Source organism: Scyliorhinus canicula, chromosome 3 (genome assembly GCF_902713615.1).
Source record: "Scyliorhinus canicula chromosome 3, sScyCan1.1, whole genome shotgun sequence".
Classification (NCBI taxonomy): Eukaryota; Metazoa; Chordata; class Chondrichthyes; order Carcharhiniformes; family Scyliorhinidae; genus Scyliorhinus; species Scyliorhinus canicula.
In genome coordinates this window covers 252556440-252569660 of record NC_052148.1, presented here as the reverse complement: position 1 = coordinate 252569660, position 13221 = coordinate 252556440, and the positions used below count along the sequence as shown (strand labels likewise).

Below are 13221 nucleotides of genomic sequence, written 5' to 3'. Positions count from 1 at the left end.
GCAACTTTCTGCAGTCTTTCTGCATTTAAATAATATTCAGCTCCTTTATTCTTCCTACCAAAGTGGATAACTTTACATTTTTCTACATTTTTCTACATTATATTCCATCTGTCAAGTTCTTGCCAACTCACCTAACCAGTCTCTGCCTCTCTGTAGACTCATTGAGTGGGATATTGAGCAAACCGCCGCGTGTTCACGGTGGGGGGAGGCGACCCACCATTAACTGGCAGTGGGATCTCTTGGTCCCAGCATTGTTAATAGATTTTCTGTTGAATGCATGCATTGTCACCGGGAAACCCAATGTGGGGGTGCACTGATGGCAGGACTGGAAGACCCCACAGTGTGACCGGCCGGAAAATCTCGCCCTTTGTGTCAACGTCACCACTTGCCTACTCATCTATTTTTGTGTCATCTGCAAACTCGGCAGTAGTGCATCCACTTCACTTGTCCAAGTCATTAATATACATTGCAAATCCTGGTGACCCCAGCACTCCACTAGTTACAGGGTTCCATCAGGAAATGCCCCACTTATCCCAACTCTGTCTTCTATTAATTAGCCAATCCTCTATCTATGGTAATATACAATCCCCAACACCATGGGCTCTTATCTTATTAAGTAGCCTTTTGTGTGGTACCTCTTTGTACGCTCTTTGGAAATCCAAATATATTATACATACTGGTTCTCCTTTATCTATCCTGTTCCTTACCACCTCAAAGAATTCTAAGAAATTTGTCAGGCATGATTTCCCTTCATGAAGCCATGCTGACTTTGTTTGGTTATATTATATATTTTTTAATATTCTGCCATTATATCCATAGAATGCAGTAAATCATAAGTTCAGAAGGAGGCCATTCAACCCATCGATGCTGCACCGATCTTCCAATCAAGTACCCTACCGGGGCCCACTTTCCTGCCCTAGCCTCGTAACTCCTCTAACCTACACATCTTTGCACTTTATGATGGACTCTAACATTTTCCCAATGACTTGTTAAGCTAACTGGCCTACAGTTACATTTTTTCTTGTCTCCTTCCTTTTTACATAAGGGTGTTAAATTGGCAGTTTTCCAATCCTATTTGGCTTTTCCAGTATTTAAAGATTCTTGGAAGATTACTGTCTCTGTAGCTTAATCCTTTAATATGCTGGCATGCAACCCATCAGGTCCAGGGGGCTTATCAGCCTTTAGACCCACTACTGTTTCTCGAGTGATAATTATTGTATTTATTTCCTCCCCCTTTTGCCTCGTGAACATTTAGTATTTTTGGAATGTTAGTAGTGTCTTCCACCATAAAGACTGACTCCTCTGCCATTTCCTAGCTCCCCATTATTATTGCCGTAGTCTCATTCTCTAAGGCGTCCTCGTTTGCTTTGGCCTACTATTCCTTTTTATATAATTAAAGAAGCTCTTGTCATCCATTTTTTATATTACTTGCTAGTTTACCTTCTTAGCTTGTCATAGTTTATCTTCTCTCTCTTTCTCACTCGGATATATCTTTGTTGTGATTCATGAACTATTTCCAGAAACGTCTGCCATTGCTGATCCACTGTCTTTCCTGCTAAACTCCTTTCCTAGTCCAACCCAGCCAACTCTGCCCTCATTTCTTTGAAATTACCCTTATTTAACTTTAGCACAGTTGATTCTGACCCACGTTTCTCACTCAAACTGAATACTAAATTCTAACATGTTATGGTCACTGTTTCCTAAGGGATCTTTTACTCTGAGAATGCTTATTAGCCCTGCCTTATTACACATTACCAGATCCAAAATAGCCTGATTTCTGGTTGGATTCACAAAGGGCGCGACTCTCCGCCCCCCCTCACGCTGGGTGGGAGAATAGTGGGAGGGCCTCCCGACATTTTTCACGCCCTCCCGCTATTCCCCCCCCCCCACGCCTGACCCACGCCACGAATCGCCGCTCGCCATTTTTTACGGCGAGTGGCGATTCTCGGAGGCCGATGGGCCGAGCGGCTGGGCCTTCACGTCCGTTTCAACATGGCAGCAAACACACCTGCTCGCTGCCGTCATGAAACAGGGACCAGATGCCCGTTTGGGGCATCTGGGGATCCGATTGGCACGGCAGTACCACGGCCGTGCCAAGGGGGGCATAGGCCCACAATCGGTGCCCACCGATCGCAGGCCGTGCATCCGTAACGGACGCACTCTTTTCCCTCCGCCGCCCCGCAAGATCAAGCCGCCACGTCTTGCGGGGCGGCTGAGGGAAAAGACGCCAACTGCGCATGCGCGGGTTGGCGTTGTCCAACCTGCGCATGTGCGGCCGATGTCATCGGACGCGTCAGCCGGCGTGACGCTTGACGTGCGGCCTTGACGACCGTCATCAAGGCCGCGCCGCCGTGACGCACGGGGCCGCTCTCCTAGCCCCGCCCGGGGGGAGAATCGGCCCCGGAAGTGGGCGTGAAGGCTGCCGTGGGTCACGGCCTGTCCCACGGCAGCCTTTACGATTCTCCTCATTTGCGGAGAATCTCGCCCAACATATTGTTCTAGGAAACTGTCCCAAATACATTCTTTGAATTATTCCTCATGGTTACCTCTGCCAAATATTTTTCCCAATCACCATGAAGATTGAAGATTAAAGTCACCCATGATTAATGTGCTGCCTTCATGACATGCCCTCCTCACTTCCTAATGTATTCTTCATCCTACAGCATAGCTACTGTTACGGAGCCTACACTTCCACCAGTGTCTTCTTCCCCTTGTTATTTCTTACCTCCGCCCGTATGGATTCTACATCTTTCTATCAAAGACCATTTCTTGCTATCTTACTTATTCTATCCCATATTAACAAAGCTAACCCACCATCCTTTCCTTCCTGCCTGTCCTTACGAAAAGTCACACACACCTGAATATTTTGTTCCCAGTTTTGACCTCCTTATAACAATGTCTGTGTAATGGCTATAAGATCATACCCATTAACATCAATTTGTGTCACTACTTCATTTATTTTGTGCTGAATACTACACACATTTAAGTAAAGAGCCATTAATTTTGCCTTCTTTCTTGATGATTTGGCAAGATTGGAGCAGCATGACAGCACAGTGGTTAGCACTGTTGCTTCACAGCACCAGGGACCCGGGTTTGATTTCCACTTGGGTCACTGTGCAGAGTCTGCATGTTCTCCCCATGTCTACATGGATTTCCTCCGGATGCTCTGGTTTCCTCATACAAGTCCCAAAAGACGTGCTTGTTAGGTGAATTGGACATTCTGAATTCTCCCTCAGTGTACCCGAACAGGCACCGGAGTGTGGCGACTAGGGGACTTTCACTGTAACTTCATTGCAGTGTTAATGTAAGCCTACTTGTGACACTAATAAAGATTATTACAATGAAGATTGTTAGAAAGAGTTCATTTATTCACTCAGCAGCTTAAAAGTAATGCAATTAAGGAGAAGTATATTAAATTAATTGGGTTCCCAATTGTTTGGTATAAGATACCTCAGTTAGCCGGGTTGGCATCGTTTGCCCTCTCAAGTTGACAAGTAAAACCTGACAGTTCCTTATTGAGGAGTTAGAAGAGGAAATTAAGATCTTGGCATATATTTGTCACCTTGAGGCTCCAAAGTTCTCTCACCATCCAAGACAATCTTTCTCATATCTCTTCATTTTATCAATTCCAGAACGGTCAGTGCTCTCCTTCCACCTAAGCTACAGGTCGTCTGTTGTGTGCCGCCTCCTCCTACACCATCGCGGTGTTGAAATCGAGGCCTGCATTTTCCGGCCTAGCTGGGACGACTCGCGCCTCGGGAGATGTGGTGGGCCAGCGACTTTTTCGGCAGGGCCGAAAGGTGGGCGTGGTCAGAGCATCTCAGCCTTTCACTCCCAATCTGAAATCTTTACCCAAGTGTCCACTTACTGCACTGATATCTAAACTCAAACCTTGGTATCAATTTGTCACCTTTTCCAGACCAGGGTCCCTACTGTCAGACTTCTTTCCATTTTTGCTGGTCTCCTGGGCTATAGGCTTCGGTCGTTCACTTAAATTCTCAATTTTGTTGAAAAAAAAAAGGAAAATTGGTCACAATAGTGAAGCAGATCCAGCTTTTGGAATTTTTTTGATAAGTTTGTGGGTAGATTGACTTAACCTGTGCCATCAGACATCCAGCACAGAGCACCAATTTGTGGATGGGCATGGCATCGCAACTATTTTCCCCACATACATCTCCCGTCCTGAAGAGGGAAGTGAAGATGTTGCCCCAGAGGGAAGGACGGAGGATTCAGAGGGTGTCTCACCTCAAGGAATCTTTCATACATGTCTTTGAAACAATGACTAAGTACTGCCAGCAGTTTGCACCCACCCACTCAATCATCGGAATATCCAATTCAGAGCAGTGTAGGCGACTCGGCCCCTCAAGCCTGCCTCACCATTCAATAAGATCAGGACTGACCTGATCGCAACTCCAATTCCCACCTCCCTCTGACAACCTTTCACTCCCTTTCATACCTAAAATCTATCTACTTCCGCCTTAAAAATGTTCGAAGACTCAGCTTCCACTGCTGCTTGAGGTACAGAATTCCCAAGACTCACTGTCCTTTCTCCTCATCTCGGACTTAAATGACCATCGCTTTATGTTTGAACAGTGACCCCGAGTTCTAGATTCGCTCCAAAAACAGAAGCATCCTCTCCACATCCATCCTGTCAAGACTCCGCAGGATCTCATATGTTTCAACCAAGTTGACTCTTACTCTTCTCAACTCGAGCAGATACAAGCCTAGCCTATCCAAACTTTCTTTGCCCCTTAATCGGAAAACAGAAATTGAGAATCTGTTTTTATGGGTGGAGTGTTGCGGCTGCGGCCCCAGCCCCGTCGAAGTCAATGGACGGGAACGGCTTGCATTTGTTTCCGAACCTGCCCCTGCCATAAAATTCCGCCCTATATTTGTAGTCAAAAGTAATGCACAAAAGTCAGTTATTAAATATGGAATGATAAAACCTAAAAATATTGGACAGCAAATAATGTAAGTTGCCCAATGACTGGAATCCTAAATTCTTGATTGCAGCGAAGGTGGGTAAATCCGGAATTCCCGTCAAAATTCAGGCCGAGGAGCCAGAAAGGCCATTGGCTCCCTTGACCAGGGCTGTGTGGAAACCAGCATGGGGTTTTCTTTTTACTGCACCACATATTCTCATGGCTTAATCATTAGTGTTCCAAGGCTGTTTCAGTTCTAATCCCCTTGAACAGAGTGGGCAGCACCTTGATCCCAAACACAGATTTACTTTGACAGTATAGAAGCTTGTCTTGTGTTAAGACAACCACCTGTGGTTTACATATGCTACTGCAAGTGGTGAATGTTAGGCCTGTTTTCAATCTGATTTACCTCTCAGACTTGGATTCATCACATGACCACCTTGTTCCACTATTAATGTTCTTGCAAAGATTGATAAGCAATGCTGTTTAAGTGTAAGTATTGTATATAAAAAAACTGCTGCGTTTATTTTTTTACAGTCATATTTACTTGTTTATATTGGCCATAGAAGAAAGTGAATCATCGCCGCAAAATAAAATGAACAGTCCAGAATCTACTGAGGGCTAAGTAACATGTCGAACTTGTTCCCTGGCCTCAGTTGTTATCCTTTACTTCTGGACATCTAAATATTGATCACAAGTTTATTTTTTATTCGTTCGTGGGACGTGGGCATCGCAGGCTGGGCCAGCATTTATTGCCCAACCCTAATTACCCTTGAGGCGGCAGTTATGAGTCAACCACATTGCTGTGGGTCTGGAGTCACATATAGGCCAGACCTGGTAAGAACAGCAGATTTCCTTCCCTAAAGGACTTTTTGAGACAATCAACAGTGGTTATCATTGGACTTTTTTTTTTAGGTGTGGCATGCGGCGCAGTGGTTAGCCCTGGGACTACGGTGCTGAGGACCCGGGTTTGAATCCTGGCCCTGGGTCACTGTCCGTGTGGAGTTTGCCCATTCTCCCCGTGTCTGTGTGGGTTTCACCCTCACAACCCAAAGAAGTGCAGGTTAGGTGGATTGGCCACACTAAATGGCCCCTTAATTGGAACAAAACATAATTGGGTATTCTACATTTATATAAAAAAATAAAAAATCATTGAACATTTTTAATTCCAGATTTTTATTGAATTCAAATTTCACCATCTACAGTGCGGGATTTGAACCTGGATCTCTGGAACATTATTCTGAGTCTCTGGTTTACTAGTCCTGTGACAATACCACTACACCACCACCTCCACAGAGGGGATAACTGGTTTAGCTCACAGGGCTAATCGCTGGCTTTTAAAGCAGACCAAGCAGGCCAGCAGCACGGGTCGATTCCCGTACCAGCCGCACAGGAATGTGGCGACTAGAGGCTTTTCACAGTAACTTCATTGAAGTCTACTCGTGACAATAAGTGATTTTCATTTCATTTCATTTCATACTTATTGAAAATGGAAAGATGGTAGTTTAAAAGAAAACCCACCTGTCAGTTCAAAGGATCCCTATAGTGCAGAAGGAGGCCATTCGGCCCATCGAGTCTTCGCCGACCCTCTGAAAAATCACCCTATTAAGGCCCACGTCCCCACCCTATCCCTGTAACCCAATAACCCCACCTAACATTTTGGACACTAAGGGATAATTTTATCATGGCCAATCCACCTATCCTGCACATTATGGACACTAAGGGAGAATTCAACATGGCATTTTCGGACTGTGGGAGGGACCCGCATGCGGCACCCAGAGGAAACCGACACAGACACGGAGAGAAAGGAGTTTCTGGTTCAGGAGTTTCTGAATCCTGTTCAGATCCCAACATCCATCGACATTCAAATCAATCATTGATATGTGAAATGGCTCTCAGAGTTTTCAACCTAGACAATGGAATACTTGAAACTAGTCATTTTACTTCAGAAGAAGGTAGAGAGGCGGACATTTATTTCCCACCGCAAAGGGAACTAACCATAATACAAGATGCTGTCAGGGGGGAAATGTTGTTGCTTCCCAGCTGAAGGAAATGAATGTGAAAAACCTTAAACTAATAGAGAAGTGAGTAGAATAGAATGTGACAGAATTTAATCCCAAAGTGGGAATTACTCACCACTGGCAGCATTGTGTGAGGCATTTTAGAATTAGGGCAATAGTCAGCAGTGGCCACACATGGTCTGTAGGCTAAAGGTGTATTGGAATCCACAAAGGGGTGACTTCCATGAGACAGTGAGCTCAGAAACCAATGGTTCAAACCTAAAATGATAAGGTAATTAAAAACACAGATACAAACATGTGGAATTTCTTATTTTGTTTTAATTGCCTATTAAGGATTTTAAGTCTCCAGAATGAATAAGGGAAATACGTTGGTATATTTTTTTCCTCATCCTCGAGCACCCGTCCTTTTTATAAACACGAGGAAATTATTTTAGTGCACACGAATCAGACTGTTGTCTTTCAGTGGGGAGTCACATTGGGAGGTCTCTGGTGCCTCCTAGTGGCGGCACACAGAGTGTGTTTGCGGCAACCTGACAGCGAATATGAGACAATCTGATAAGCAGGCACCAAGACATTTTCCTGCTTACACAATGTTTTCAAAAAGGTCTGTGCTTTATTGTAAAACCTGTGTAATTATAGATATATTGCACTGAGCCTTTTTTCTTTGCAATAGCCCACAGGACCTGATGATATTTACAGAACAAGCAGGTCGTACACATGCCTGAATGCATTAACCTAGCAAGAATTGGGATAAAGTATAAAACAAATGTTAAGAATAATTTGGTACTCTTGAACATTACAACACATGTTTTATCTTATCTATCAATATTCTTTGCTTTACTTATTTAAGATTATAACATGGAGTCTAATGAGTTCCTATTATTGTGAATAGCGTGCCTGTGCAAATTGGTGAAAAATGACATTCAATCAATTGAATTTCCAGAATTGAACAAGGATGCATTGAACATCTCACCTCCAATTTTCCCCCTTTGGCCCAGGTCTCCTGCTGATGGGAGCTCATAATAGGGTACAATTAGGGGGAGGTGGTGGCACAGTGGTCACTAGACTAGTAATCCAGAACCCCAGGTCAATGCTCCCGAGGCGTGCTGAAAGACCCTGACCATTATCTCGGGTTTAGCCGCTGAAAACAATCAGCACTGGTGCAGTAGTAAAGGGATTAGGTTTAATGGTTATTTTTGAAACAATAAATACACAAGATAGACTATAATTAGCTTTTAGTGTTCAGAATATATACTGCATTATATTTCAGTTGCACAACTAATATCGTTCACATTTTATACAGTCCACAGATGAACTGGAAGGAGATTTTTGAAGCGATCTGGCCACAGTGTGTCAGTGTAACAACACACTTGTCATGAGTGTAATGGTGGCAGGGCCTACTGCACCTGTGGCCATGATCTTTTGTTGTTAAGAGCCTGATCCGGCTATGGACATCTATGGTGCTTCACTTCCATTGGGAAAAAGTTAGGGTCACTACAAAGAAAGCTTCAATGCTCTCACACATGGTGGCACAGAGATTAGCACTGTTGCCTCACAGTGCCAGTGATCCTGGCCTCGGGTGATTGTGGAGTTTGAATATTCTTCCCATGGCTACATGGGTTTCCTCTGGGTGCTCCGGTTCCCTCCCACAGTCGAATAACGTGCAGGTTAGGCGGATTGGGCATGCTATAGTGCCCCTTAGATGTCCAAAGAGACGCACGTTAGGTGGAGTGGCCATGATCAATGTGCGGGGTTACGGTGGTAAGGCGGTGGAGTGGGCCTAGGTAGTGAGCTCTTTTGGAGAGTTGGTGCAGATTCGATAGGTGGAATTGCCTCCTTCTGCACTGTAGGGATTCTGTGAATTCTACTAATGGGTGAGGCAGGCGGTCATTTGCCTGTCCTTCTGCTCGCTAATATGGTAGGACTAAAAGAAACAGAATAGTAACTCAAACTGGAGGGAGAATATTGAATAATGATTGTCACACTCAGGGATATTTGAGGTGTGCATTAATGATTTCATTGATGTTTTAGGCTCATATCTGAACTACTGACAAGAGCTGAGATGGCCTTTGTCTAACATCCCTTTACTGACCTTGTTCTTGTTTAGACATTCCAGCTAGGATCGAGTTAATGTTCATGGTCCCCTGAAACAAAAGGATCATAGCAGAGTGAAGGAATGATAGAATTGAAATTGCCCTTTGCTTCAAGTCCTGGGAGCCATCTTTTAATCTGGAGTCCATTTTTTATTTCTCCTCATACTGCCAAAATTGCGAGTGTGCAACTATCAGGAAAGATGTTGAACAGGATGTTATGCAATTCTCCTGGATTGAGAGGTGACCTGACTGAGGTTTTTGCCATTGTAAAGGGATCCAATGGGGTATTTGTGGAGAAACTATTTCCACTTGTGGGGGAAGCCCAGAACAAGTGGGCATGAATATAAAAAAGAATACATCAGCAGATTAAATAAAAGAGTCTTGGAGGTATTTCTCAACAGTGAGAACTCACTACCACATGGAACAGTTATCACTGGTGCACTGAAAGGAAGGTTACATATATGCGTGTTCAGGGAATAATGGGACATTTAAACAGGTGGTAATTCAGCATTAGGACAGCTCATGCTGGACATACATACCAGTTAGGCTGATGCCCTATTTCTGTGTTGAGGAATCTATGAGGGGGAGCACAGTGAGCCAGGGCTGGGAAGAGAGAAAAATGGGAGATAGAACTGGTCCGGCAGGGTGGAAGGGTAGGGGACTGGCGATAGCGGAAGGGCCAACTGAACCAGCATTGGAGCAGGATAGCTATGGTGTACAGGAGGCCCAGGATTGGAAAAAGGGAGTGAGAAACTGAGGGTGAGGTTCTCCGTTTGGGAAACTATGGGCGGGATTCTCCGACCCAGGACACCCGGAATGCATTCCCCAATGGGACGGAGAATCGGGCATCAGGGCTAAATCGCGATCAGCGCCCACGATGCTTCAACTCTCTGCTTGCGGCGTGAACGAGGTCCACGATGTGCAACAGCCAGGATATGTAAATAAAGGCACATGGGTCTTAATGACTCATTTCATTGGCCCGGTGCCCTGGCTCCAGCCTCCGGAGATTCTCCGATCCCCACGGCCTGGAATCACATGGGCGCAGATCACTTATGGTCTCTACCAGTGTAGTCCTGGCATGGTGCACCTCGCGGTGGGCCGAGGTGGCAATCTCTACCACAGCTGTAACAGTTACCATGCAGATCCACGTGTCCATTTCTCAAAGGACACCAGCTGTGACCTGCGTCTAGTTCCCATAGATCCATTAGCTGCAAGCCATTCAGAGCTTTGTAGTAGTGGTCTGTGATTGGCAGCTTCTACAAACCATCTGCAGCTTTGATTCATTTATCTCCCTTCACGGATCAGTGGCCTACGTGCTGAAATCCCAATGTTTTTAAACATTGTAAGTGCATTCCGATTTCACTGCACGGGATAAATTTGCATGGCATGGAATACGGGAATTTCAACCTGCGTTACGGCTGTAAAACTGGCGCAATTCAGGAGTGGCACAATATAGGGCTGGATTCTCCGTTCGAGAGACATGGGGCTTGATTCTCCGATTTTGGGGCTGTGTCCGGAGGATCTGTGGCATTTTACGTGGGAAAAACCGGTGAGGCCCCAGCACCGGTCCTACGGCTGTGAGGGGCTAGCAGCAGCGCAACATAAAATGCACGGCCATCCCGATATAAACGCCTGGAAAATTGTCGGATTCATGGCCGCGCATGCAACATGGCGCCAGCAGCACGCGGACCCAACCTGCCAGATAATGTCCCCCTGGACAACCCCTCGCCACCCCGGGCCACCCCCCCACCAGTCCTCCCAGCCCTCGCCAAAGCCCCCCCCCCCCCCCCCCCCCCCCCAGCCAGCAGCATGGCTCCCGCCCAACTGTGGCGTCACTGGACACAGCGTGCAGTCGCCACGCTGGGTTCCTGACCGTTGAGACCATACATCCCCCGCTCGGTCGGGAACTTGGCCCATCGGAGGCAGAGCATCGAGGGAGGACCTTCAGGTAACATCCTGCGGCTGTCCCAGCAGCGTACGGCACGCTCCTCGATGAGGCTGTTTTGGCGGGGGCGGAGCATCTGAAAATAGGCACCGCCCCTGATTTCATCGTAGAGAGGGATTCTCAGGGAACGGAGAACCCTGCCCATGTTCTCCCGCTGGATGAGAATTGGAACCGATGTATGGCGCGGAATACGAGAGATTCCCAAGGAATATTGCAATCAGGCCGCCATTGTGAGCAGCCAACCTGATAGCGAAGTGTCACACCCAGCACTGCAAATCAGCCCACCTCCCCTGGATTGGCTGGGTGCCCCCACCTCCCCCAAGTACTGGGGATGCCCTGACCCTACCCCTCCCCCTCCCGAACTTCCTAACTAGGGAGATACGCCGCCAAGGGACCCCTGAATAGGGAGAACCCCCCCCCCCCACCCCTTGAACCCCCTTAATAGGGAGACCCCCCAGGAACCCCTTAATAGGGAGACCCCCAGAGACCCCCTTAATAGAGATACCCTCCAGGGACCCCTTTAATAGGGAGACACCCCCCAGGGATCCCATATATAGGGAGACCCTCCAATGGACCCACTTATAGGGAGACCCCCCCCCAAGAGATCCCCTGAATCAGGAGACCTCCCCTGGACCCCCTAACTGAAGGAACTCCCTACCGAGACAGACCCCTATCAAGAGGGATCCCCACAGAATCCTCTTACTAAAGGAACCCCCCTACAGAGACACCCTAACTAAAGGGACCTCCACAGAAACCTCCTAACTGAAGTAACCCTCCCTCTGGTGGGCCCCAGGAACAATGGCCGCAAGTGTGGTAGCGAGCGGGAATCGCCGCGAGCGGGAATCGTCGCGAGCGGGAATCGCCGCGAGCATGCCGACGCCCATCCCAGCAAAGTCATCACCTCTAACGAGGCCGCACAGGCTTCACATTGAGTCCCACTGGCTGATTTGTCTTGACCACGCTCGCCAGCTCCTTGCTGAGAAGGGAGAACAGCACTTAAACTGCTCCTGCTCCTGCACAGTTAACCCCATTTAGCGCACAACCAGGCCTCCGAGAAGACCAGTCCCAGCATTCGGGGATGCCAACCTAGGCACAGGCCAGATGAAATGAAATGAATGAAAATCGCTTATTGTCACGAGTAGGCTTCAAATGAAGTTACTGTGAAAAGCCCCTAGTCGCCACATTCCGGCGCCTGTTCGGGGAGGCTGTTACAGGAATCGAACCGTGCTGCTGGCTTGCTTTGGTCTGCTTTCAAAGCCAGCGATTAGCCCTGTGAGCTAAACAGCCCCTGCATGATGCCCTGTTCCCCCGATGGGCTCGGATGGCCAGCCACAAGGCACCCAGTGCCGCCGAGGAGGAAGTGGCAGTGGCCATCAGCTCGGGGAGTGAGCCCAAGAGCACCGGCATCCAGTGCTGTAAGAAGATCAATGGCTTCCACCGACCGGATTGAATGGTGGATTGGCACTGGACTCCCGACCTCCCCCCACGAGAATGTGCCTGGCATCGCCCCAGGCCACTAATGTCCGGCAGTGCCGTCCACTCCACCGCCCCCCCCCCCAAAACCCCCATTTCCCCCCCCCCCGATGCTCCCCCCCCCCATACACCCCATCTCCTACACTCCACCACAAGCCGCCCCTACGATGAACGATGCATGTGGACAACAATCCCCTCTCTGTCTCCCCACAAGAGACATTCACCCACCACAGACGGGAGATCGCCAAGCGGGCGGCAGGTGCCGGACATCACAGTCCCCGCCCCCTACGAAGAACGGGCCCTGGAGATTGCTGGGGTGGCCGATGCCAGATCTGTCAGCATTGTAGAGGTCAGCATACAGTGCAGAGGTAAGGGTCCACCAGCCCCGAACCAGATGAACTGCCCCAAGGGAGTTGTTAATGCCAGGTCTCTTCACATATGGCAGCCCCGCCAACCCACGAATCAGCCAGGTAAACTTTTGCTGCACTCCCTCCATAGCAAGAACATCCTTCCTCAGGTAAGGACACCCAGAAGTAGTTGAGGCTAAAAGGTTGTGTGATTTCAAGAAGGATTTAGATCTAGCTCTTGGGGCTAAAGGGATCAAGGGATATGTGGGGGAAGGCTGGATCAGTGAATTGAACGTGATGATCAGCCGTGAAGATAATGGATGGCAGAGCAAGCTCGAAGGGCCGAATGGCCTCTTCCTGCTTAACGTTTCAATGTATGTTTCTTTGTAAAAGTTGTATTTCCAGAACATGTATCGAGAA

General features: G+C 47.7%; 1 protein-coding gene across 7 annotated transcripts in view; it reads right to left on the bottom strand.

Annotated features, from left to right (window-relative positions):
- Positions 1-13221, bottom strand: part of LOC119963432 (trichohyalin-like) — a 190395-nt gene that overhangs the window by 87247 nt on the left and 89927 nt on the right. For 6 of the 7 annotated variants that reach the window (XR_005460101.1, XR_005460102.1, XM_038792548.1 and 3 more), the window contains 2 exons: positions 9036-9087; positions 7059-7201 (listed from right to left, as the gene is read on the bottom strand). The exons of the other annotated variant lie outside the window; for it this stretch is intronic. Coding sequence is in view for 4 of the 6 variants with exons in the window: in XM_038792548.1 (XP_038648476.1) it covers positions 7059-7201; positions 9036-9087 (195 nt within the window). In the remaining 2 variants the exon portion in view is untranslated. The remainder of the gene's footprint in view (positions 1-7058; positions 7202-9035; positions 9088-13221) is intronic. 7 annotated transcript variants of the gene reach the window in all.